General features: G+C 35.9%; 1 protein-coding gene across 1 annotated transcript in view; it reads left to right on the top strand.

Annotated features, from left to right (window-relative positions):
* The window catches only part of ZRANB3 (zinc finger RANBP2-type containing 3), a 242,000-nt gene that overhangs the window by 194,680 nt on the left and 20,708 nt on the right, over nucleotides 1-26,612 (top strand). Inside the window, exons 10-14 of the mRNA XM_063077303.1 lie at nucleotides 369-488; nucleotides 3,111-3,290; nucleotides 4,837-4,989; nucleotides 21,584-21,998; nucleotides 24,627-24,830. Of these exons, the coding sequence (XP_062933373.1) occupies nucleotides 369-488; nucleotides 3,111-3,290; nucleotides 4,837-4,989; nucleotides 21,584-21,998; nucleotides 24,627-24,830 (1,072 nt within the window). The remainder of the gene's footprint in view (nucleotides 1-368; nucleotides 489-3,110; nucleotides 3,291-4,836; nucleotides 4,990-21,583; nucleotides 21,999-24,626; nucleotides 24,831-26,612) is intronic.

Raw genomic sequence — 26,612 nt, 5'->3', positions numbered from 1 at the left:
ATCCATCCTTTAAAGTTTACATATCACTTTACATAGAATTTTACAGAAGACAACATTAGCTTAATTCAAAAAAGATTTGTGGAGCTTCGGCTATATACAATGCATTACCATTGGCATTGATGGTATAAAGATGAATTAGACATAACTCTATCCTCAAGTAGCTTAAAAGATTAAAAAATAAGAAATTGTTATAAGAAGCTATTAAGAAACTTGGTTAAGATTCTTCTTGTATAGCATTTACCAACCTATCATCTTAACCAATTCCCATTTTTTTTAATGGGATCATAAAAATAAGCTGTAAAATACATAAAATGAAATAAGTTCATAAGGACTTGTCCTAATTTTGCAATTTCTCTTTTTGATGCTAGACCCGTTACATTAGGATAGATGGAAGTGTTCCATCTGCAGAAAGAATACATCTGGTTAATCAATTTCAAAAGAATCCTGATATTCGTGTGGCTATCCTAAGCATTCAGGCTGCTGGTCAGGTAAGAAATTTCAGGTCTGAATTTGATAATGAAATGTTGTTGAGATAATAAAAAGGCCATTAACTATAACTTTGGTTTGTAAACTTGTAACTTTATATCTAAATGTCTAGTGTAATAAATATTCTATGTCAGAGAGTGCCAGAACGTATAATACAAAGAAGGCTAAACATCTTTGACTCAAATCTTCCTAAATTCTCAAGGAAAAGAATTTCTGAGAGGAGTATTTTGGTTGTAATACTTTTTCATGATCTTTTTCCTTCCTTTGAGTGTGCATAGAATTTTCTCATACCTTTCTTATAGCACTTGTCTTACTTGGTTGTGTTTCATCAGGGTCTGTGAAGCAAGTGGCCTGAGGGGAAAGAACTCTTCCATTGCAGAACTTTTTATGGAGTGCCCTGCTTTTTCCTTTAGGATTATGTTTGGCTGCAAGTAAATGAAAACTCAGATTAAGAGTAACTTAAATATACAAAGTTTTATTCTCTCCTGTAGACAGTCCAAGCCTAGCATGGTGGTTCCACAAAGTCCTTAGAACCCATACCCTTTCTGGCTTTCTGCTTTATCACACTCTTATCTAAGAGGGCTGCTAGAGTTCCTCCATCATCCTGCAGTCCAGGCAGCCAACTGGAGAAAGGGACACTGCATCTCATTGGCCTGCGGTTAGTCCCATGTCCACAACTAATTTTAAGGGAAGCTGGAAAGACTAGCCTTTATGCCAGGTATCCCTGCTAAAAATCAGGTGTTTTGTTACAAAGGAATAAGAAGAATAGATATTAGGGAAAGCAATGTCAGTCTCTGCCACAGTATGTAAGAGGATTCTTCTGGACTTTTTTTCTGCTAACATTCCAAAATATTTTGATGTAAATGTCTGAGCCAGGATATTTAACACAGGGAAAAGTAATTGAGCATACTACTGTGCATCCAACCTGGTATATGCCAGAGATCTGCTTTTACCCAGCTAACTATGTATATAAAATTGTATGTACAGACAAACTCCATGAGGGTGAAGCAGTTCTAGAATGCACTAGGAGTTCTAGCCAAAAGGAGGGTTTCCTCAACACTTCCCTTGTGTTAAACTTCCAGTAATCTGAGTTTTATATTTGTTAAAATATTATTTCTAGCCATAGAGAATTATCAAAAAGAGGTTAAAATTAGAAATGGAGTACTCATAGGAGGGGAGATAAGTAGGAGAAAGCCAGACAAGAGAGTCTGGGACTTTTTGAAATTGAAAAAAAAAATTAAAAAATAAAAGACTTTGAAATTAAGAATGTACAGGGCACTCACATTTTATTCAAAGGTGTATTCCTGAAAACCTTACATAATTCAAGACTCATATACTTGAAGACTAATATCTTTGTAGGAATAAAGGAAAGTAGAAAGGGGTTTGTTCTTGGTGCTGTGAATCTTTCTAAACATTGCAGTTTAGCAGCTTCTTAGGGTGATGTTGATCTTGTCGGCATATTTTCCCTTTATGCTTGTATGGTCATATGATGCTTTTTACAAGCTTAAATGTGCCCCTCTTTAAGTACTACTTATTTTTTAAGCATTATCTCTAATATTTGTGGCATTTTTAGTCCTAGATGGCAGCACAGTTTAGAATCATGGTTGTTCTGGCTCTATTTTTTCTAACTTCTTTTCCAAAGTGACTGATTTTCGGTGAATTTTGCAGCTTGAGAACTAGTGCCACCATTTATTGAATGCTAATATGATTGTTATGTAAGATGAAAATATTTTAAGTTAAAATGACATATCAAAATAATAGCATAGCAGTCACAAAAGGCACTCACTCGCAGAAATTCCAGTGCATGTGAACAACAGCATGGATTAGATGGTACTCCCAAAGGATGGTAGATGTTTCTGTTGACCACCTAATATTTACTACTGTATGGCAATAGCATAAGTATAGTTCACATTTCACTCAGCCTACCAACTTTAAAGTCATGCATTTTTGCACATTTTTAGTTTGAGGAGATTTGCCATGTTTCCTATGTTGCTTATAAAATAAGACAGTTAATTTTTATGTCATGCTATTTCAAACTCATGTAAAATGCAATTGCACAAAAAACACAATTGTATTATATATATTAAGATATAAGGCAGTAAACTTAAGAGTCTTCAGACGTAACGTGAGGAATTTTACAGAAAAAAATAGTATGACTGGAGACATGATTTTCTTGCTTTATAGCACGGCAATGTGAATTAAATGAAGAGGATGTCAATGCTCTCTGCCTAGTTGCCATGGATACCATGTGTTAGAAATTATACTCTCGTTTATAATGTATTTTATTAGATTTTCCAGTGGTGATGTGAATCTAATCTACGTGAGAGGATAAAATGATTTAGTTTATATACAAATATATCCATCAAGCTGACTTTTGAAATATTGAAATACCTTTTAAATGTGTTTTTTGTAGCTCACCTGGCTATCTTGCAATAAGGAGTCTTCATTTGCCTTTCATGAATTAAGTCTTCTTGATCTGACCTAAAATGAATGACTGATTGGTTTTTAAGTCCTTCAATGTTCTCTTCTCCATTTAACATGTTTGGCAAGTCTTTATTATATATGGCTTTGTGTTATATTCTTAATTTATTTGCATCTCAGTTTCCTCGCTTTATTTTGCTTAGGGTTTAACATTTACTGCTGCAAGTCATGTTATATTTGCTGAGTTGTATTGGGACCCTGGACATATAAAACAAGCAGAAGACCGTGCTCACCGAATTGGACAGTGCAGTTCTGTGAATATTCACTATCTTATTGCAAATGGGACTCTAGACACCCTTATGTGGGGAATGTTGAATCGCAAGGTAAATCTTGAACTTGAGCCAAGTTACCAACCTACTTACTATGATCCATAGCCTGCATGAGTTAAGAGGCTGGGTTTTAAAGTTTTCAGGCAAGGGATACCTAAGAACACTGAGATAAAGATGATAATAGAGACCAAGTTCAGAAAAGGCTTCTGTTAGTAGTACCCTGCCTGCTATGCTTTCTAATAAGAGAGACATGAATTTCCATGTATTCTTATTATCTTCCATGCCATTCCTCTTCTACTTTAGAGGCTGGAAGTATAGGGTCAGCTAGTATGGAACCATAATGTTTCAAGACCCAAGTCCCTTTTGAAACCTAAGAATAAAATCTTTCCAGAAGGATTCTTGAGTTCCCAACTAATTTTGAACAGAGGACAGAATGAAAAGCTCTCTGGGGTCCCTTTTAGAACGGCACTAATTCCATTCATGAGGGTTCCACCTTCATAACCTAATCACCACGCAAGGCTCCACCTCCCAAACTGATAGGAGACAGCAGTTCTAGGTTCTTGATCCTATCATGAAGAAAAGTCTTTCGTGGGACCAGGAAGAACCTGCATTGCTCTGTGAGCACACATATAGTGAAGGGAAAGGAAGAGGGACATACAGTCGAAACATTCAAAGTAGGGCTTTATTGCAAAGTGAAAGTACATGCAGGGGAATGTGTTCCTCCCTCATGAAGATGCCCGCACATTCTTAAGGGGAGGCTTTATATGTTGTTGTGGGACGGAGGTTTTCTTCTATCCTAATTAAGGGGAGGAATATTCAGCCATGGGGGAGGATCTAGGGTAATTAAGGCCTAACAAGCTGACACAAGGTTACATCAGCTTCCTGTCTTGCATTCCTGAGTTTCTGAAGTTTTTGATCATGCATAGTGGAGTCACTTTTCCCTTAACTTTGCCTTTTTGGTCTAGTCTGTACTTTTGTTCCTTTTAATGTGCAGACACTGCTGTTTTTATGGTTTTGACTTTTTTTAAAAAAACAGCAAAGCTTCAAGTAGCATGCTGATTGATAAGATGGTTAAGCTGTAGTTATCTTATTATAGATTCATTAACTACAAAACAATGAGGTGGCTAATACCGATCTGGTCTAAATATTCATGAGCAGCCTCCCTGGAGTGTGTCCCTATTCTGTCCTGCCTCAAAACTATCACATTGCAAGTTAGGATATCAATGTAATGAATTTTGGGGAGACAAAAATATTCAGTCTATTGCAGTGTTTTTCAAGAACTGAATATAGATACTCAAAATGGCCAATCGTGTAGGTTAAATTTCAAAGTATATAAATATTAGAATAAAAAACTTTATGAAAAAAGCAAATAGTATAACTTCTCTAGTTAGACTTTTTTCTCATTAAGCATAGGAACCATTCACTTGGTAATTTGGTTGTAATTTTGAATGATTATATTACTAAAGCCCATGATATGTTGGTACAATAAGATTTTCTTAGTGGATAGCTTATGATTTAAATATAAAATCAAATTACTGATTAGTGAATGTTACTTGTGAGGTGAACTGTTGTAAAATTCATATGTTTTTCCATCTTACAGGCTCAGGTTACAGGGAGTACATTGAATGGTAGGAAGGAACAAATTCAGGCTGAGGAAAGTGATAAAGAAAAATGGGACTTCCTTCAGTTTGCTGAAGCCTGGACTCCAAATGACAGTTCTGAAGAGCTAAGGAAGGAAGTTTTGTTTACTCATGTAAGATATGACATATTCTTTTCTATTTTTTTAATATCCTGAAACTATAATTTTATCATATACTGTTTTAAATAGAAACACTCAATTATTCATAAAGCTGGAAACCTCTAAGAACCAAAAATAGACGTTGATAGAGGGAGGCTACTATAGTGGCTTGTATTTTCCAACAGTTCAGTGCTCACTGTTCAGTTCCTTAGATAAACGAGCTGAATAGAATCCAACCTTCAGACAAAAATATAGAAGACTCTGCTTATGACCTTGAGGGTAGGGAAGGGTATATTAAATTTGCCTAAAAATGCACAAGTAATGAAGAAAAAGATTAAGATATTTGACTATATCAAAATTTAAAACTTTTGTTATATAAAATGTCCTGTAAACAACTCACAGGCTAAGTAAAGATATTTGCATTACCATGTCCAAAGAATGTGAAGAATTTATACAACTCAATTAGTAAAACACAAGCAAGCTAACAAAAATAGGCCAAGAATGTAAGCATCAGAGGAGACCTGAATAGCCAATAAACATGAAAAGAAGCTCTGACTCACTAAAATGAGGCAAATTGTGAAGATACCTTTCCCCCTTTACAATTAGTAAGTAATCTTTGGTGTGATACTTTCAGATTGTGGAGCTGTCTTGTTCCCAAAACCTCTCTCCCAGTAGTTTTAGCATTCATTGAACATCTTTTTCTGAATCTCTTTTGAAATAGTGTTTTTTTTCTAATTCCATCATTGCTTCTCTATTCATCATTGGCTGGCGTTTTTTCTGGAACTTTACTTCCCCCTTTTTATTTTAAAAACAGTATCACTATGAGCTTTGGGATTTTTTGATTGCTATTATTTAACGCGTTATAACCCATCACTTTCTTCTTTTTTTAATCTTTGATCTAGCTAGTGAAAGCTCCTTTAAACTGGCTTTTTTTTTTTTTAATTTAAAAACACATCCCTACAATTCTCTAAGTGCTTCCTTGCTTTCTGGCAAATGATATATTCCAGATTCACCTTGAATTTTCTTTTCCCCAGTTCTGGAACTGACCATTTCTTTAAGGAGCCCTGGTTGCCTTTACTGTAGAATGATATTTAGAAAGTAGGATTTTTTTATTCCTCTGTGATATCATCACTTCTAGCTTCTTTTCAATGTACAGAGCTACATATACATATACACATACATATTTGCATAGGTAGACAGATATGTATGTATATATGTATGTATTTTTAAGTCATAAATTCCTACTAAGAGCTGCAATTGAAATCCAGCACCACCAAGTTCTTCTTCACCTCTCTGTATATCCATAAAAATATAAATATTTGTATTTTCTTTATCCAACAGTGAGGACCCTGATTCCTGACATATCAACATATTTAGTCATTTGTTCTACCCTTCAATATATCCAAAATACTTTTAAAAAATTTTATACCAGTACCACTACCTACAGCTGATTAAAATTCAAGATTTCTTTGCAGTTCTAAATATGTCCCACTAAAAATATATGATCGTAGAATTGTGTTCAAAAGTTGAACACAATTAATTAATTAATTAATTGAATTAATTCTTTTTTCTATGTTATTGGTATGCATTTAGGTGTATTTGTTTCTGCGCGTATTTAATTGTAGGATTTGCTTTTGTAATCCTTTTTTCTTTAACTATTTTTTGAACATTTAAAACATATTAATACTTCAAAAGTCCACCAACTAAAAGTACACCAAGAGAAGTCTCACTCTCATCCTTATTTTTGTTGCCACTCATTCTCTATGGGTAACTATTTTTGTTAGTTTCAGGCTTAAACCTTCTAGGTTTTCTTTTTTGCAAAAATAAGCAAATATATTTCTCTATGTGTTTGTGTTTAATGAAATTAAGACAAAAATGAGGTACCATTTTACACCCATTGGATTGGCAACAATGAAAACATTTAAAATACCAAAAATGTCAGGAAACAGGAACTCTTATATGCTGCTTGATGGGAGTATAAATTGTTTTAACTACTTGGGAGAACAGTTAGGCAGTATCTGGTAAAGTTGCAAATACCCTCAAGTTCAACAATTCCATTGCTAGGAATATATTCTCACATATGTGTATAAGGAAACATGCATAAGGATGTTTGTGTCATTTTTTAGAATGGATATGAAAATCATTGTTATGAGATACTATTTAAAAATTAACACGAATGAATTAGATTTATATGTATCAACATGACCCAATCTTGAAAACATAATGTTATTTTTAAAAAGCATATCATGCAAGATCAAAGGTTCGGATCCCCTTACTGGCCAGCTGCCAAAAAAACAAATAAAAAGCATAGCACACACACACAAGTATATTCTATATTTATGAATATGTATTTGTGTAATAAAACATATAAACATAGATTGGAAGAATATGTATCAAGTTTATAAAATTAGTTACCTCTGGGAGAGGAAGAGAATGGGTCTGGGGAAGTAAAAATTTAATAGCAGCTACAGCAGAAACGTGTTATTTCTTTTATCTTAAAAAAGGATCAAGGTCTGGCCGGTTAGCTCACTTGGGAGAATGTGGTGCTTATAACACCAAGGTCAAGGATTCAGGTCTCTGTACTGGCCAGCTGACAGGGAAAAAAAAAAAAAAAGGATCAGAAGTAAATATTACAATATTAGTTTGTAAATTCTGAATGCTGGGTATAAGGATGTTTGTTATATTTGCTGTACAGCTCTGTACTTAACCCTCAGCCCCACTCCTAACAAATGCTATTCAGGGCCAATATGCGAACTCAATAAGAAATAATATATTAGGGAAGTTTATAATTCAAACAATCTGCTATTTTCTAGCCGTTTCGAGGCAATATAGTTTGAGTTATGGAGAATTTAGTTTTAATTTTCCAAAGAATTGATCAGAAATTATAGGAATAAAATTAAAGTCTTTATACTTTTTCTCATAATATAAAATTAGAATTTTAATCTAAAGTCTAGTTTCATAAACACATGTTATTCTTATGTAGAGTTATATTAAATTTTTATTGTGCCTTATTTGGAAAACTAGTACTTTTTTTTTAGAGTAGTAAAATGCCACTCTGTCAAATGTTGCTAAAAATTAGAGATTGTTTCTAAGATTTTTTTTTAATTTAAAAAACTGCTCTTCTTTTTTTTTTTTTTTTTTGTCTTTTTCGTGACCGGCACTCAGCCAGTGAGTGCACCGGCCATTCCTATATAGGATCCGAACCCGCGGCGGGAGCGTCGCCGCGCTCCCAGCTCCGCACTCTCCCGAGTGCGCCACGGGCTCGGCCCAAACTGCTCTTCTTTTAATAGTGTTTATATTTAATAGTGTTTATAATAGTGTATTATATTCTGGTCTACAAAAAAAAAAATCAGTAGAAATCCTAGGTATTTAAAATATATACAAATACAACTATGACCTGTGTGGTTCTTTCTCTGAAATTCCCCAACCATCAAACCATCATTTTTAAGACAGGTATTAAGAATTTGAAATATATCCTGCAACATAGATACACATTTATTTATTTTTTTTAAAGTTTGTCTGAAGAAAAGTATATATCTGTGTACAAAGATTTAAAAAAAATCTTCCTACCCAAATCTTTCTTTCTTGAGTTTGTTATGTATCTTTCATAGTTTAGTGTTGTCCTGCCCAGATTTTCCAGTGCATGTCTTTATACACACACGGTTTTATATAAATTGGAATCTTATAATACAGGGACTCTTTGTTTGTTTTGATTTGTTTTGCTTTGTTCGTATTTGTTTGTTTGTTGTTTGGCCAGCATGTAACATGTACTTTGATTGACTTTAGGTGGGCATGCCCTCTCACCACTCTGTCTTTACACCCTTCAGCTGCACGCATTTGAAGAAATGTGTAATTTGTTGAAAGATCCTAAGAAAACTTAGTCTACCAATGAACATAATCTTCCTCTGAAAGTTGCCAGAATTTCAGCATTTTCTATGGGAATTTTTCTACTTATACTAATTTCTTTCTGACCTTTTTAAAAAGCCTTTTTAAAAAATTTCCAACATCTAGCATTTTTAGGATACTTCCAATTTTGTTATTTAAACTTTGCCAAACTAACCAAACGTGTTGATTGTCATCAAAAATTTGTTTCACTAAAATGTTTATAGCAGTTCTAATTGGATAGCTTTTAATAGCTTGTGGATATTTCTGTAGTGTCAGCATTTTAAGGAGTGTTCATTTCATCTCCATCCCAGCTCCCTGCTCTTACAGCTGGAGGGAGTTAGAGCAAAGAAGAGGGACCTTCCACTGTGAGAGGAACAGATTGCATATGTTAGTCAGCATATGACTCAGCCCAGCCTGTCAACTCCCAGAGAGGCTCGAAGAGGAGGAGACAATGAGCAGAAAGTGAGCCTGAAGATCAAGATAGCATAAAGCGAGGGCAGGAAGAGTCAGGAGTCTCCAGCACCCTGATTCCCTAGCTCCCCACAGGCTTCTTAATCCTGCCATTCCATCATATTCAAAATACTGTGAACCCTATAAATGATTTTTAGAAAACCAATGAATTTGGTGAATTTGGCGAATTTGGCAAAGTGATCTGCAGTGAATTGGGTATTAGATGAATTGACCTTTAGCATATTTGGTTACTAGGCGAATAAGTCATGTAGCTTATGGGCTTTTAGCAAATTGATTTTCTGCTAACTGACCTAGAGCCTAATATTAGTATAATTATGGGTCCTGGGGACAGGGAGATGTGTGGTTAGGAACAAAAGGAGAAGAACGAGAAAATTTTTTCCTAGACAAAATTATTATATTAGTTTTGGTATCTCCTGCCTTCTTTCTCCTCTGGTGCTCATTGCTCTTCAGAATTGCAATATATTTTTATTCTCTCCTCTCATTCAGGATTCTTTTTCTGCCACATAACTCAGCTAACTATTGGGATTTTTTAAAAATTACATGTTACTAGAGCTGGGACTCCACCAGTGTATACCAGTATAAGTGTACTGGTTGTTAATATATTGAAATATTTTGGTAATGGTTGTTAAGAAGCCATTCTTCGATTCCATCATTATACTCCTTTACCCCTGACTACGGCCTTCTTGTCCCCCCCCACGGTACAGCACCACACGACGCCTCTAGGACTCTGCTTCAACCCCATGTTGTCTAATGCCCCTGCTATACCTGTTGTTAAGTATTTGAATAATATCCTGCATGAAACTAACTCACACATATGTCACAATTCTTTACCCATCCTAGGTATATGTACATTTTTTAAAGAAATTATTTATTGGCCCAAGTGAAATTCAAATTGATGTCCAACTCAAATGAAGATAAAAAAACTTCACCACCATGAAGAAAGATACTTTTGCACAGCTCAGTGGGCTGTCCCATAAGTAAGCACTCCTGCCTGGGAGTCCATTGTCAGGGTCACTGCCTCAGATGCTGTCAGTCCAGTTTCCACTGCTTCCTCATTTCTTCTGTGTCTGAATGCGCATGACATCTAAGTACTGTTGTGGTTTTGAGGTGTTTTGATTTTCCTACAATGGCTTCTCTTGAATGAATTAGGTAATCTCCAGGTGGAAAGAGAGATAGGTACGGATAATATTTGTGTATATTGTCATTTCCAAGTGATGAAAAGCTATTTCTGAATAAAGACGACTGAGTGAAGTATTCAAATAGGGAGCCTCCCTCTCTCTCTTGTTTTCATTTTACAACCATCATCTAAGGGGTGGCCCTTCCTTTAGCTTTAGCTGTGGACCACTTGGGCCCTTCCCTCAACCTCTTTAGGACCTTTTCCATCCTCTTTTACCTGTTTCTCCATTAATAGGTAATCAGCAACATTATTTATCCAGCCATTTTTGATCCATAGATTACTAATTCGCTTCTAAGATCTCTTTCATCTATTATACATAAACTATTAAGTATCGTAAGAGAAACTTGGTCCATAAATGATTCATAGGTGAGCAAAAGAAAGGACTGTAATTTAGTCTGGGTAATGAGTCTGGCTCCTACTTACGACATATCTTCATTCTGTTTGGCTTCTCTTCTTCGAACCTCAGTAAGCCAGAGCTGCTTCTATTTTGTTACTTCAAACAGTAGTTCTCTCTCCATTTTGAAATGGGTCTCTAGGAAATTCCCAGATTCAGTCAGAACCAGTACTCCAGGTCATTTCTTGGCAACTCTTGCTCAGCCCACGCTGCAGTCTCTGCTTTCCCTTAGCAATTGTTTTCATTTTGTGTGCTCCTCCTTCACTATCTCCTAGATATCCTTCCTCCTCATTATCCTGTCCCTGGTTGCCTACCTTCCTTACCCTGCTCTGAGCTGGTAGCTTTGGTCTGGCTCACAGGGCTGCCTATTCTCTATTACAACCACCCTCAAGTCCCCTGGTCTATATCCTCAAGGGCTTCTAAGCCATCCTTCACCCAAAGAAAATTTACATTTCAAACATCCGCATTTGCATTAAAAATATATGAGATGGTTATTGGTCTGCTGCAAAAAACTGTATGTAGTTAAGAAGAAGAGCTCCTCAACATAACTATGAAAATTTAAAATGTCCTCAAAATTCAAAAACAAACTGCATTTTTTACTAAATGCCGACATTGTATGAAATGGTTTTTTGTTGTGGTGTAAGAAGCACAAATAGAAAATTTCTCATTCAGAAAAATATAACCTATTTTCCTCCATATTGTCTAGTTGAAAAAAATGGTAACAGAAAAAAAAAAATGTTCACCATAGGAGCTGTGGCATTTATGAAGTCTAAATTTCTCTTGTCCAAAATCTCTTGTTTCTGGAATACGCTAAAGCAGTGGTTTCTTGGGGATAACATGTCTTAAATTACAGTGTTTATTTAATATATATATTTTTAAAAATTCAGATCACTCTGTAAATATTATGTAATTAGTCTACATAATAGCATCCCCGAAAGCTAAGTGACATGAACAGATAATCAGTTATTCTGAAAATGGGAAGTCCATATGAATGTGTGAGAATAGGACACACAAAAAGTGAGTCAGAGGAGAGGAAGCCCAAAACTTTGGCACTAAGTAGATGGAGAGAAGTCAACACATGCCACGCCAAGAAGTGAGACTTTGTCCTGGAAGCATGTGGTGTCATCAGAGGTTTTTAAGCAGATGAATGACATTATTAGATTTCTGTTTTCAACAGATAATCCTAGTGGCAGTCTGGGAAAGGAATGGAAGGGAGAAGAGACAATTTCTTAAAGGTAGTAGTAATTTGGGAAATGGATTATTTCTGCCCACCGTCCCATCTAGTTTCAGCCTATGGTGAAAGGGTCTTCTGTCTCTCACTCCCTGCCAGCTCTTTTCTCCCCCTGATTTTTCAGAGCCTGAGAACTTGGTTGGGCCACAGTGCAAGGCTGGTGAATTACTGTGCTCCCTGGAGGCACGCCTTGCCTGCATTTGCTGCCCCCACCAAGAGCAAAGCCTTGGCAAGCCATACTGCCTCTTCTGCTACAGATTTGGGATGAAAGTAGGAAGTCCCATTTTGGCCTTGGGGTCTAGTTGGGTTCTTTAATATACCTTTAATCAGGCACCTACAGGTATATTAATAAAATCATTTCCTTTTTATTCATAAGGCTATTAGTATGTGAAAGGCTTCATTGTTAGGGATTTCCAGGGAAGATTTGGGGCACTAAACTTCACCCGGAACCCCTAACAGCAGTAGTGTTAATAGAGAGGGGAAAAAAATTCCACACATTTCAGAAGTAGAATCAACAAAATGAGGCCTGGGTGGCATTCAGTCTAATAGCAGCATGTGCAGAAAGAGCAGAAGGGATTGAAACAACCATTTAAGGGAAATGCCACAGCCAAAGGTATACAGGTAAACAAGGAGAAGACAGATTGAAGTGATGGGAAGAGATCTAGTTTAGTCTAAAACTGGAGGTTCCATAGCAGAGGATTTCATAGTTAATTTGGTAAGCAGTGAAAAGGTGAGAGGTTGTGATGGTAGGAGAGGAGCTGGCTTAAATACAGAGGCGAAGAGTTCATTGAGAACATCTTGAGTTTGAGGTGCCTCTGAACCTCAGCTGACATCCAAGAGGTCAGGCCTAGAGCTTCAAAGAAAAATGATGGCATACACTAGACATCGGGTGATTAATTTAGCCCTCTGAGTTACATTGTAGTGATCTGTACATTATATAATATTTTGCTGTGAATTGTCCTTATTGGAAGAGACAACCATTCCCAAAGAGATTTGCATGTACTGCTTTTGATGTTGTTAAAAATAAGTAATGACATTTTCTTATTTACCACTTGTTTTTTTAAACCAGAGTGGTGTTTTATTTTGTTTGTTTTGTTTTGTTTTCTCTATGCCTGAAGAGAAAAACTAGTTGTGCCTAAGTGTGGATCACTGCCAAATTTTATTCAACTATGTAAGAATGGACGTTTTGGAAAATCTGAAGGAAAAAAAAAGAGCAGCCAGTCATTTCGTTTTTAGGATAACTTAAATCCATTTTTTAGTTAGATGATTAAAACCCTACTTCTGGGGCCGAGCCCGTGGCGCACTCGGTAGAGTGCTGCGCTGGGAGCGCGGCAACGCTCCCGCCGCGGGTTCGGATCCTATATAAGAACGACCAGTGCACTCACTGGCTGAGTGCCGGTCACGGAAAAACGACAAAAAGAAAAAAAAAAAAAAAAAAAAAAAAAAAAAACCCTACTTCTGTCACTCTATGTCCTTTGAAAACAGACACTTTTTGGCTTATTTACAAATATTGGTGAGGGCTCTTTAGTTCCAGTTCCAATCACCAATTGTCTATCCTTCAGGAGACCAGCGTGATGTCCCAGTCACCCATTTGTAAAACAGAGGCTTATTAATTCTTTTAGGAACAGGAGCCCAATGACATGAGACAGACTGGCTCCTACCAGAGCTGCCCTTTGATCAAAGTCTATTAAACCTGACATCAGTGCTTTTCTTGGTGGCCTGTGCTTCCCTGGAATAGCACCAGGCTTTGAAGTGCTTTATTATTTTTTATGAGTTTTACTAGATTTCCTTTTCCTCTCCTTCAGTTCTAATAGCTAACTTTTAATCCTGTCATCATGGTCAGGGGATTTGTCTCTAAAGACCAGTAGTTTACCATGGTGCAAAACGGAGCAAATAGATTAGGTCCCTGAACCTTTCAGATAAAAACACACATTTTGCCATCTTAAGCATTTTGCAGTTTTTATTCCCAGCACTTCTCACCAAAAGCAATATTTTTATTTTGTTTTTCAAAAACAATATTGAACAAAAGACAGAAACACAATAACTGAGTGTCAGCTATATAACTGAAGAGAGAAATATGTTCTTCTATCTTCCACATTCCTTATGACATGGGCAAGTTGACTTAACTATATTTTTCCCATACGCCTTGTGATAAAAATTACTGTAGGCTTAGTTTGCTACTTCTATTAGAAACACCTACATTTAAGTTCCTTATTTATCACACATTAAAAGGGTTGATTAATATGGTTATTTCTTCATAAGAACGGTCATGGTGAGTTAGGGTATTTGTCAATAACTTATTGCTATAATGTCTTTTCTAAGTGCAAGAATGTAGTTACAAAAGACAAAAGACTATTTAGCTTAATCTTGCTAAAATTACTTAATAAATTAAGTAAGAAAGCTTTACTGGACCATAAAAATATTTTGTCTTTCTTTGTTCTTGCCTATCTTTACCACTAAGAAATGCTGATAACAACAGTAGAGTCATCAATTTTTAAAATATCACTGAATATTTAGCTATCACTATGGTTGTTTTAATTCGAGGATTCTAATTTGATTGTAATTTGTTGAAATTTTGGTGAGACAGATAAAACTTACTCCTGCCTCTAAGGAGGAGGGAGTCATGTTATTGATAAATCTAACATTTTTAGAAAACATGTTTATTTGAGTAGCATTCTTTTTACAATTATTTCTTAGCACACCTTTTTTTTTTCTTTTTTTTTAATCTGTGGGTGGCTGGTACCGTGAACTGAACACTTGACCTTGGTGTTACAAGGCTGTGCTCTAACCAAGTGAGCTAACCATCTAGGCCCTGAAAAATTAACTTTAAAAAAGGACAACAGAAAAGTCATTAGAAGCATATTACAGATACAGGAATTTTGCATTTTATATTTAGTATCTGTGTCTACAAATCAATCTGATAAAGGTCACTTCTTTTATTAACGGGACACATCCCAAACACCTGCTGGAGTCTCCATGAGGGGTTGATGATGATATGTCTCTATCTCAAAACATTGGGGATAGTGTGTTTTGTTTTAAGCTGACCTACGTGACAGTTGAGTCCTTTGAGTTCTTCCAGTACAGTAATTTCCTAGCCATTAGAATCCATGTGCTTTTTTCTACTCACTTCATCAATAGTTTCTCTTTTTGACTATGTGATCACTCCACATGTTATTTGCTGTCTTATGAGACACTGTTCAGAGTCCATTACAGTGACTGACAGATGAGCTCAGCTGGCATGTTTCATGCACAAGAGTTACTCTGTGTTAGTATTTTTCAGTTTAAAAAAGCTATTATTTAAGAGAAACCAGAGGGATTCTCATGAAGTGTTTAAAAGAATTTGTCCCGGCCTGCGGGACAGATAAGAACGTGGGCTCGAGGAGGACTCCCTGTAGCTGGTGAAAAGGGGGAGGGACAGGAGACACACAGAATGGAGGCAAGACAAAATTCTGATCAAGCCTCAAAATTTTATTGTTAGGCGATTACTTATATACATAGTGAAGAAGGGGCGGGCTGTCACAGAGTGTGGCAGCTTATGATAGGCGGAAAGGCAGGGGGGTGATAGTGGCGTGGTATGAGAAGAGGAGGTGGGAGGGGTGTTGGCTTGGCGAGCGCGGGCTTTTCTGAGGAGGAAGAGAAAGGCTTACATAAAATGGCTGTTATTTGTTAAAAATGGCGGCTATTGTTAAATATGGCTCCCGACAAGAATTCATATTTTTTTCCCATAAAAAGAGATGGGCTTACCACCCATGTGTATATTTGCATATGAACTCCCAATCCCTCTTTACCCTCAGAAAATTAAGGAAAGAAATGGAGCTATTAAAACCATAAATACATCTTTAGATATGTTATTCTAATCTCTTAATCTTTGTTGAATTCTGAATTCCTTTGAGATTAGGGAGAGAATAGAGAACTGTTCTCCAAAAATGCACATACAATACAAACAACATTTTATAGACAACTTCAGGGGCTTCCCAGGCTCACGGAAGGTCATCCAAGGTCTGTGAGAAGCCCATGGATGCCAGGTGAAGAACTATACTCATCTGTTCGCATCCAGCATGTATAGTTATCTTTAGGATGTGTCAAACAGATTTTGTCACCTGTTTTACTATCAGTCATAGCTGCTAAATGTCAAATAAACCTCATATACTAACTTCCTGCCAATTACCCAGAGGCAATCAGAAAGCATAACTGATAATATAGATCAGGTTTCTAACTGATTACCTCAGAGGAAATCTTTATTCTTGTTAGGCCTTCTAGCTTCTGTCAGCCCTGTGGCCAGGACACTAATTTGTAAAGTTTACTACCTGTGACAATATTCATCCTTGTCCAACTTAGCTGTAATAGCATTAGCTGAAGTCACTGCTAATTTTCCCCTTTTTTTCAACTTTTGTGAATTTTTGTTTTTGTTGGGGTATAGGACATGGATTGGGAAATGTCACTTTTGGGATATGCCCTCCCCTCAGGAATTGTCCATTCTAATCTTCCTGGGATGGTTTTTGAAACTTTTTCATTTTCTTGGAGCTGCTCTTGCTACCAGCAGCTCCCCCTAAGAAGAGAATTTCCTCTTTTTCATGGGCATAGTCCTGTTGCCTCTGTCTGCAGGATAACTGTTTTCTCTTTGGGAAAAGATTGCCTTCTCCTTTTGCTAAAATTATATTCTTAGCATATCCTTTGGTTCATGAAATTATAAAAATGATTTTCCTTCTACTTACTCCCACCTTTTCTGGATTTTACTAAAGTCTCAATTTATTATTCCCTAGGGGCATGTGGTTTCAGAACAGCACTAATGACTGTACTGATCACTCCATCCACTGTTGGTAAACTCTCATATTGGCAGAGGTGTGCATCAATTTCTAATTATTGTCAGTCACTGCCAACCTTAACTCTCAACCTGCCTCTGGCACATAATGAGAATGTTTCAAATGCTGTTTTCCAAAATAAGTCATCCCTTAAATAGTAAAGAAATTTTCTTTAAAAAAAAAAAAAAAAAAGCTTAATTAAGGAAATGACTGTAAAAGCTGATATTTGAAGGTCCTTAGAATTCTCTTTTTTGGGGAAGATTTCTTTAATATTTTTGTTTTGTTTTGTTTGGAGGGTTGCTTTTGTTTTAACAAATCTTAAACAATTTTCTTTTGTTTTCTGGTGGGGAGGTGGAGAGGTGGAGAGTTAAGTCTTCAAAGAAACATACTGTTTAAAATGTAGATTGGGACAAAAGATTGCAATATTATTTAAACATTATGCAGTGTGTGTGACAGAGGCCCATTGTATATTTTATGTATATAGCTATACTGACCTCAGTTTGTTTTATTTGCTCCTCTTAATAAGTGTTCTTAAAAGTATATGTAGGAAGAGTGGCAGTTGATGGAGTAGATAGGCACTAAATTGAAAACAAACAGATAAAGTGAAAGACTCCTTAATTAACGGTGAAATTTTCAGCACTTTTCTCTCATCAGCTCCTTGGTAGCCAGCATTGTGTCCTCTGGAGAAACTGACTGGACCAAGAAAAAATTTATGGAGATTGAAAGGGATCCCCTAACAAAACAGTCAGTGATACCCCTACAGTGAAGTCTCCCACATGGAACTTCCGATAACATTTCAGTATCTTATTCTTAAATGTGAGTGGATGGTGAAAGGCCACCAAGCCTTGAGGAAAGCCTTGCACATGAGAACCAAAATAAACATGCAAGCCAAGAATGGGATACAAAAGAAACAATGTCATGATCTGAAGAAAAGTTAAAGATAAAACAAAAACTCCCATTAGTAGCCACAGAGAAGTAAAGGAAAATATTGCACCCATGAAACAAGAATAAGAAAAAGGAAAAATCAGAGAACAGGGACAAGGTCTTAGAAAGTAAACTGCAATACCAGAAATTAATAATTCATCAAGGAAGGAAAGGAAGATAATGAGGAAATCACTTAGAAAGTAGAACAAATAAAGAGATGGAAAATGTGGGGGGAAATAAAAAATATCAAATTATTTTGTTCAGGAGATTTTTTTCTAGTAGGAGTTCCAGAAAGAGAAGACAAAGGAATAAAAATAATATAAGAAAACTTCCCCAAACTGAAGGATATGAATTTTTCTGATTGAAAGTGCCCACTGAACACCTAGTATAATGAATAGAAAACTAAAACACACACACACTAATACCACTACTCTTCTGATTTTTTCTTTTGAGTTTTTTTTTCGGTGTATCTCTTCTTCGTTTTACCCTTAAAGCTGGTCCCCTGCTTTCTGTCCTTGACTTTCACCTTTTCTTACTTCCTTGAACTACTTCCATGTGTCATGACGTCTGACCCAATGACTTTATCCACATCTGTATGTCACTGGTTCCCAGATGTCTAAATTCAGTTGTCTCTTTCTCTTGGATTTCAGACCTGCCTCTTGGAACCCTCTACTCTGATGGCCACCAGTTCTCACACATATCTAAAAGTGAACTTATTTCCTGTCTCTTCTCTATTGACCTTCTAATGAATCTGTTTATCTTCTTTTATTCCCTATTGCAGTAACTGAAAATATCCTCCCTACCATGTCACAATTTAGAAATCTAGGAGTTTGAGGATCACTCTGGGCCCCAATATCTTCACCTGTCATGTTCAATCAACATGTCCTATCAAATCTTCTTGGTGATAAGCCCGTGTGTCCTGAGTTCTCAGGCAATCCTATTTCTCATTCTTATCTATGAAGGGACAACCAAGAGTCATTAAACATTTGAGAAGGAAATCTGTAGCATGAAGAAGGTGAACAAAAGTAAACTAATACAAAAATTGATTCTGAAGATAACTTTTTAAAAACTCTAAATAGTAGCTTTATATTTGAGATGATACTGCAAATATAAATAAAATCAGAATACTATGAAAAAGGAACAGGGAACAAGAAGGAACTTTTAAATGTAAAAATATGACTGCCAAAGTAAAATAATTCTATAGAAGGGTTGATAGAGGAAAAGTCTAAGAGTTTAGAGGCTAAAGAGATAAAAAGAAGGAATACATGAGAGTAAAAGATAAATGTATAGGTCCAACATTCTGCTAACAGGAATCCCCGAAAAAGAGAAAATGAGGAGGAAGAAACTATCAAAGAATAATAGAAATTTCCAAAAACTAAAGATAATCAATATTTTATTCAAAATTAGTAAAGTATCCAGGGCACTCAGCAGAATTTTTTAAGGCATGTAAATATATATAGATATAGACCATTGTGAAATTTTAGAACACCAGAGTTAGAAAGAAGTTTCTTGTAAATGTGGCAGCATGGTTTAAACTAGAAATAGCTGATAGAATTTGTTCATGTTTGCTGAGCATTTGCTTGTATTTTCAAAATCCTGCAAGCTCTCTTATACTATGGGTATTTTCTTCAAATGTTTAACTATCTTTATTTCTTTGTTACTTTTTTTAAAAAAAAAACAAAACAGCAAATTCTATCAGTCTTCTAATTCCTCTGCTTTCCTCCACCCTTTTCTTAGAATTTCCCTTGTACACATTATCTCATGGTTAATGATTTCATTCATTGTATTTTTATCTTAATTCTGTAACTTCCACAACAAATTAGGTAACTTTTTTATAGTATGTGAGATTGTATAAAAAGGAGACATACAAAATAAGAGTTCTGCATTATTGGGGGGAGAATACAGAGGAGAGCCTTTTCCCTGTGATAATATATGTTTTAATTTTACCAATGTGGGAACTGTCTAAATTTTTCTTCCCTCCTTCCTTTACTTTTTTTTTTTTTTTTTGGAAATTTTTTTATTGCGGTAACATAAAATTTGCCGTTTTAACAATTTTCAAGTGTACAATTCAGTGTCATTAATTACATTCACAATGTTATGCAGCCATCACCAGTATTTCTAAAACTTCGTTACCCCAGTGATTCTGTAATCATTTAGCAATAATTCCCCATTTCCCCTTCCTTCCAGCCTCTGATAAACAGAAATCTTTCTATCTCTATGAATTTGCTAAAAATTTCTTTCTTTTGCAGTACTACTAAGAAGTATAGATAAGATTCATTATATAGAAGATCTCTTTACAGTATTTGATATTTTGCTATCATTATCTACAGTGTCTCTTAGTCGTCTACTGCTGCATGACAAATTGCTGCAGAATTTAGTGTATTAAAACAACAGTAGCTATGTATTATTTCTCATGCTTTCTGTGTGTGTGGGATTCAACCAGGGTACAACAAGGATGACATGTCTACTCCACAATGACTGGGGCCTTTGCTGGAAGACCCCAAGGCTGGGGGCTGTAAATATCTGAAGGTTTGCTTACTCACATGTCTGGAAATTGATGCTACTTGTCACCTGGGGGCCTTTCTGAGGCTGTCAACTGGAACACCTATACATGGTTTCTCCGTGTTGCCTGGGCTTCCCCACAGCATAGTAGCTAGTTCCAAAGGCAAGCGCACCAGGAGAGAGGGATAGAGAGACAAAGGACATATCAAGTGGAAACTATATTACCTTCAGTGACCTAGCCTCAGAAGTTGTACAGCATCCCTTTAACTGCATTCTGTTGGGTGAGACAGTTACAAAGTTCCACCCAAGGGAGAGGAACATAGACCTCATCTCTCAATGGAGATGTGTCAGTGTTACACCGAAAAGAGCATGTGAGATAAGAATTGATGTAGCTGTCTTTGGAAATACAGCCTGCCACAGTGTGTCCAGCATAATTTCCAATTCAGCTCCTAGCAGGACTTCTCTAAAATTAACTCCTTTAATTTGCCTTAACTGGCAGCTAATCAATTGTGGAGATGGGTATCCTACTTTCACTAATTAGGAAATTGAAATTTACAAGTTGAAAAGAAGATGAAAAACATGATATAATGATGTAGCTGTTCTTAGACAAAAGAAATGTATTTCTTGAAAACAAGATAATTATTACAGTATATCTGTTAAGAAAGTTATTCTAGTTAATAACTTTAACGCTATTTGAAAAATGTGTCCTGATCAAGAAAACATTTTAATATGAATAACATTGTTTACGATCACTAATGTATTTATATGGAAGCATTTTCCTAGGTTCTTGATTAACTTGAAACAATTGCCTCCTTTCCCTGACTCACCTCTAGGGCAGATAGTTTATGAAGTATATTTTTTATTACATAACTTCTCTAGCCAAGTTACCTAACTTCTCTAAAACTTCAGTTTCCTCACCTGAAATATGGGAATAATAAGAGTATCTACCTCACAGAGCTGGCATGAGGATTAAATGAGTCAATATATGTAAAGTGCTTTACAAGAAGTAAGTGTTAAGAAAAAAGTTAAAAATAGGAAATATATGGATATAATGATATTCTGTATATCTGTATATATGAAAGTCATAGCATAAATTGAGTTCATTTCCAAAATGGTTTCAAAGGATAAGGCAATGTGGTTAATGAAAATATTTTGTTAAGCTCTTTCATTTAAGAAGAACATAGAGATTGCTTCTTAATTTGATAACTGTTTGCTTTTCCTAGTTCGAAAAAGAAAAGCAGCATGATATCCGATCATTCTTTTTACCAAATCCTAAAAAAAGACAGTTGTCGACTTCCTGTGATGAATCAAGGATATTCCAGGAGAAAAATACTGTAGCTGCATCAGACCTTAGGAAAATAGCTGCAAGAGATATCATTGATTCTGAAAGTGACTTTGAACCTGAAGCTAAGAGATTGAAATCAGTTACCACCAATGACTGCTGCAGTCCCCCAATGGAGACACCATCCTGGCCCCGGCAAAGCGAAGCTCTGCTCATGGAAGTTATCCATGAGGCCAAGTCCCAGTCAGCCACCCCAACCCTTCCTGAAAAGGGCTGGCAGTGTGGTTTCTGCACCTATATCAATAATGCAGTGTTACCATATTGTGAAATGTGTGAGAATCCTCGAGGCAGTGCTGGTGAGTACACAGAAGGTGACTGTGGAAGTAGGGGCTGGCAGTGGTGTCTTCAGATAACCTGTGCTTTTAGAGTCTGCTGTTGTCAAAGGTTAGTATGACTCAGCACTGACTTTAGCTTTTAAACTGGTGTAAGAACTTCACATAGTGAAAACTGTGAATTTATCCCTTGTAGAATGTGAAAAGTTCCCAGTTCTGTCAAGAATGTATATCCCCAGGCGTCTGTGATATGGCATCAATTTGGCACAAATGGACATTTCTGATTAATGTCAGCAGGATGTGAATTCAGTGGGCAGGAATAGAAGCTTTGTTACTATGGTAGCAAATATGCCTTATAGTCACAGACCTGCTGTTGTCTTTCCTCTGTAGATAATACTTTTATAAAGGAAATTATAGACTATTTTTATATTTAAATAGCAAAATAATCCCGTGTACTTTCTTTGCCTAGTCAGTGTGCATTGTGCCATGTTTTTTCCTTGACAAATCATCAAAATTCCTCTATAGATCTTCTTTTAAGAACCAGTTTGGTGTTTTATGGGTTTATTCTCTTCTAAAACATATTATTTTAAAGTTAGGAATCAAAATGTACCTCAAGTATGTTTTAATGGCATGATATGTCATTTTCTGATGTTTAATTTCTGATGGTTATTAATAACCATAAGAAAAGATCATCAGTATTCTTTTTGTTTCCAATTTTAAAGAACATTTTTATGGTAATGAAAAATGCCAAGTTGACAGTTTTTTTAAATCAATTGTAATAATTGTACACATGTAATTTTCCATTATACGTTAATTCTTCAGAATATTTCACATTTGCCAAAACTCAGCTAAGATATAAACTGTGATATTACAATTCCTTCCTTCCTACCTTGCTCTCCTCTGTCTTAGTTTTGTTCTGAAGGAAAATGTAATCAGTAGCTGAATCTTTCCTCTTTCACTTCTTGGTGCTCCTACCAAAATTGACAAGTCTGCCATCTGGGTGGTTATATTTGTAATATGGGCACCTGTTGTCTATGAACTAAATTGGGATCACAAGCTTATTCCATATAATATCCCTGTCAAAATTAGTATGATCCCATGCAATTCCCAACTGCTACAGGCAATAAAAATAAAGTATATTGTGACTATAAAATAATGTCAGTTCACATTAAGTATCTTAGTTGAGTGATTTAGCAATAAAAATCATAGTTTAACATGGGTCTTATAGTTATGATTTCTCCTTTGTGGTACCAAGAACAACAATGAAAGTCCTTAGACCCAGGATCTAATTAGCAGCCTGTCAAGTAACTTACAAAACAAACCACCTTTTGTAAATATGAAAGTCTGATTAGAGAAATAAATATTCTAACTAACAATGATAATACTGTATGTGAAAGTGATAATTATTAGATTTACATTAGTACAGTTTGGCATAATGATTTACAACCTGATTTGGATGCATCCCAAAAGTATTGAAAATAGAATTTATTCTAATTCATCCACATTTTTAAATAATACCTTCCATATAACACTTTAAAGAAAGGGTGGAATCCAAAAAATTAAAGGAGCAATACCTGTATTAGAATATTACAAACTGTAAAGATTGCTAATGCAGTCTCTAGAGCATTAGAGAAAATTTGGTATAGTATACGTTGAATGCTAATATTGTCAATATGTAACAGTTCTCTTGTGTTTTGTTCTTAACATGTATAATTCATACTTAACATCTTACACTTCATATCACCCAGATTTATATCTCTCACTTGAATTCCAGAATGAGTATATCCAGTGGCCTGTATGATATCTCTGCCTGGGTGTCTAATGGGTACCTGAAGCTTAACATGTCCAAAACAGGATTCCTTATTAGCACCACTACCACATCTAGAACTTAAGTCTTCCCCTCTCCAATCTTCCCCATAACATGCCAAAAACTTAGGCAGTATCACTGATCTCTTCCTTACCTCTCACACTCGGTCCATCAAGTAACCTTCAAAATAAATCTTGATTCCAACGACATTACCTTTATTGCTACTATGCTATTCAAAAGCCACCACCGTCTTTCTTCCACACCTTAGTAGCCTTCATATTAGTCCCCCCCATTATGACCCTTCTATGCACAGCAGCCAGAGTCATCCTTTAAAAACTTAGATTATTATTATTCCTTTGCCTAAACCTCTCTAATGGCTTCCAGTTACATTTAGAATCTAATCTATAGATTAAAAAAAAAAATTAATAGAATCTAATCTAAGAGTCCAGGCCCTGAGGCAAAGCTTCCTAGAGTCATGAACAGCTCTTAGCTTAAATGGGACTCCTCTGAGAGGTTGGGCCCCGACAACTTTTGCTATGGTAGTTCTCCTCCCCACCCCTTTACTCGCAAGAACTTGGTTGTGTTCTCTTTATCCGAAAATGCACTATTTTTTACTTTATTGTCTATCTCTGTCACTTAGAATGGAATCTCCAGGAGCAACTTAATTTGTCTTGTTCCTTGCTGTTTCTCCAGCACCTAGAATAGTACTGGCTGTATAGTAAGCTCTGGATAAATTTTTTGAAAGAATCAACTAACATTATTAACTTTGTTCCTTTTTATAAGACCTAGCTGTGATATTTTTTAAACTTTACTTTTAAATGTAAATTTTTATTTGATTTGAATAATTCTACAAATAGATAGCCTCAACCATATCCAGTATAAAAACAAAAATGAGAAGGATGATTCTCAGAGAGACGGCTCCAAAAAAGTTCAAACTAGCTTGGACTATGAAAAAGAAGTCCTTGCGCTGACAGAACCTGACCAGTTGGCTGTTAGCAAGGAAGAAATATCAAAAATTGAGAGAGAAGATGGACTTACACCCCAGCCAGGTAATGGTAAATCTTGTTTCCATTTTCAGCATCCAGATAATAACCATGTACTTTAACAAACAATACTGTTATTAGATTTCCAGTTACTACCTTGTTTCACGTTCCTTTTTTTTCCCTTTCCACATGCTTAAACACCAGATGGCTGGAAGAGCTGAGTGTATCTGTTGGCATTCATACATTACACATAGAGCAAAACCAATAAATAGTTGCATGTGTTGCCACCAGGCCCGATGTCCAGCCTCAACCAAGCCTAGCCCATTCACACAGTGAGGGTATTATTTTGATATTTGGGAGGTGCTTTTGGACAAAATAGTATGATTGACAGATTATGAATAGCCTCTTAGCAAATCATTAATGCTTTACACGTGAATTCTTTTAAATGGCTGGACTTAAGTGGCATTTTTTTTTTTTTAAATTAAGAAAGTGTTTTAAGGAACATAATTTCAGGACTATGTGAATCATGACTGCATTTGGAGCCAACCATGTAGTGTTTTTGATTTATTTAGTTTTGGGTTGATTTCATTCATTATTTATAGTTGTGATGGTTAGCAAATACCAGCCTGTATGTCATACATCACTGTCTTTTATGGGCCAACTGGCAAAAGACTGTGAATACTTTTGTGTTATATTCCTTGTTACTCATTTAGTGACTGTAGTAACCTACAGATTGATACTCTTATTAAAACACACCCAAAATTGTTGAGATGAGACTGTTGAAGTTTTTCTTCTGTTAGTTGCTATTAAACACTGGTAGAATTTGGAGTCAGATTTATAATTTTAAAATGAAGTGTACATTTAAGAATTTCTGAGCTCAAGACATCCTCTTAACTTCTTCCCTCTGCCTTCCTTCCCTCTAATTCCTCAGTGTCTTCCCAAAGAATATCTTGGAATGGATGCTGTTTAGGTCTAGTGACTTTAATGGCCTCTAGACAGTGCAGACTCAGGTGGGGTATACCCTTTTGGGTCTCTAGTTTCCTAGTTTTTGTTGTGAAAAACCCTCAATGCTAACAAAGCTCTGGTTGTAGGACAGCATTCTGCTCAGTGGACTAAAAGAATAGAAATCAACACCTGGTAATTGTCATCAGCTGGGCCATGAGTTTTTTCATATATAGCAGGAAATAATTGGCCTGTTAGTTATAAATTGGTCCCTTGATGAAGATAATGTTAGCTTATACAGTCATGCTACATGTAAGGATGGAGATACATTCTGAGAAATTCATCATTAGGTGATTTTGTCATTGTATGAACATCGTAGAATGTGCTTACACAGACCTGGATGGTATAACCTCCTACACACCTAGGCTATATGGTATAGCCTATTGCTCCTAGGCTACAAACCTGTACATCATGTTACTGTAGTGAATACTGCAGGCAATATTTATATATGTAAACATAGAAAAGGAATTTTTTCACTTCCACTTTAATCTTATGGGACCACCATTGTATATGTGGTCTGTCATTTACTGAAACATCATTATGCAGCGCATGACTGTATGTACAAATACTTAAAAAAATCACTAGACTTTTAGAAATTCTATTCTGCCAGTGAAATTTGCTTTGGATTGATTCACTCCAGACAATGCCAGCATATCCCCCCCTGTCTATTCCTACTTCCTTTTTGTTGGTTTGTTTGTTTTTAACTTTTCTGGTCATTGGGTTGTGAACTCCACACACATGGATTCCCATGAAAAATGAAAGACAGAATGAAAGACAGAGGAGGTACACTATGTTAAATGCTTATTCTACCTACATATGCTTTTCTAGAACCAGAGTGATATGTTC

Source organism: Cynocephalus volans, chromosome 1, assembly GCF_027409185.1.
Source record: "Cynocephalus volans isolate mCynVol1 chromosome 1, mCynVol1.pri, whole genome shotgun sequence".
In the NCBI taxonomy this organism is placed as follows: Eukaryota; Metazoa; Chordata; class Mammalia; order Dermoptera; family Cynocephalidae; genus Cynocephalus; species Cynocephalus volans.
The sequence above is the reverse complement of the archived record's forward strand: the minus strand, read 5'-3'. Positions and strand labels throughout refer to the sequence as shown.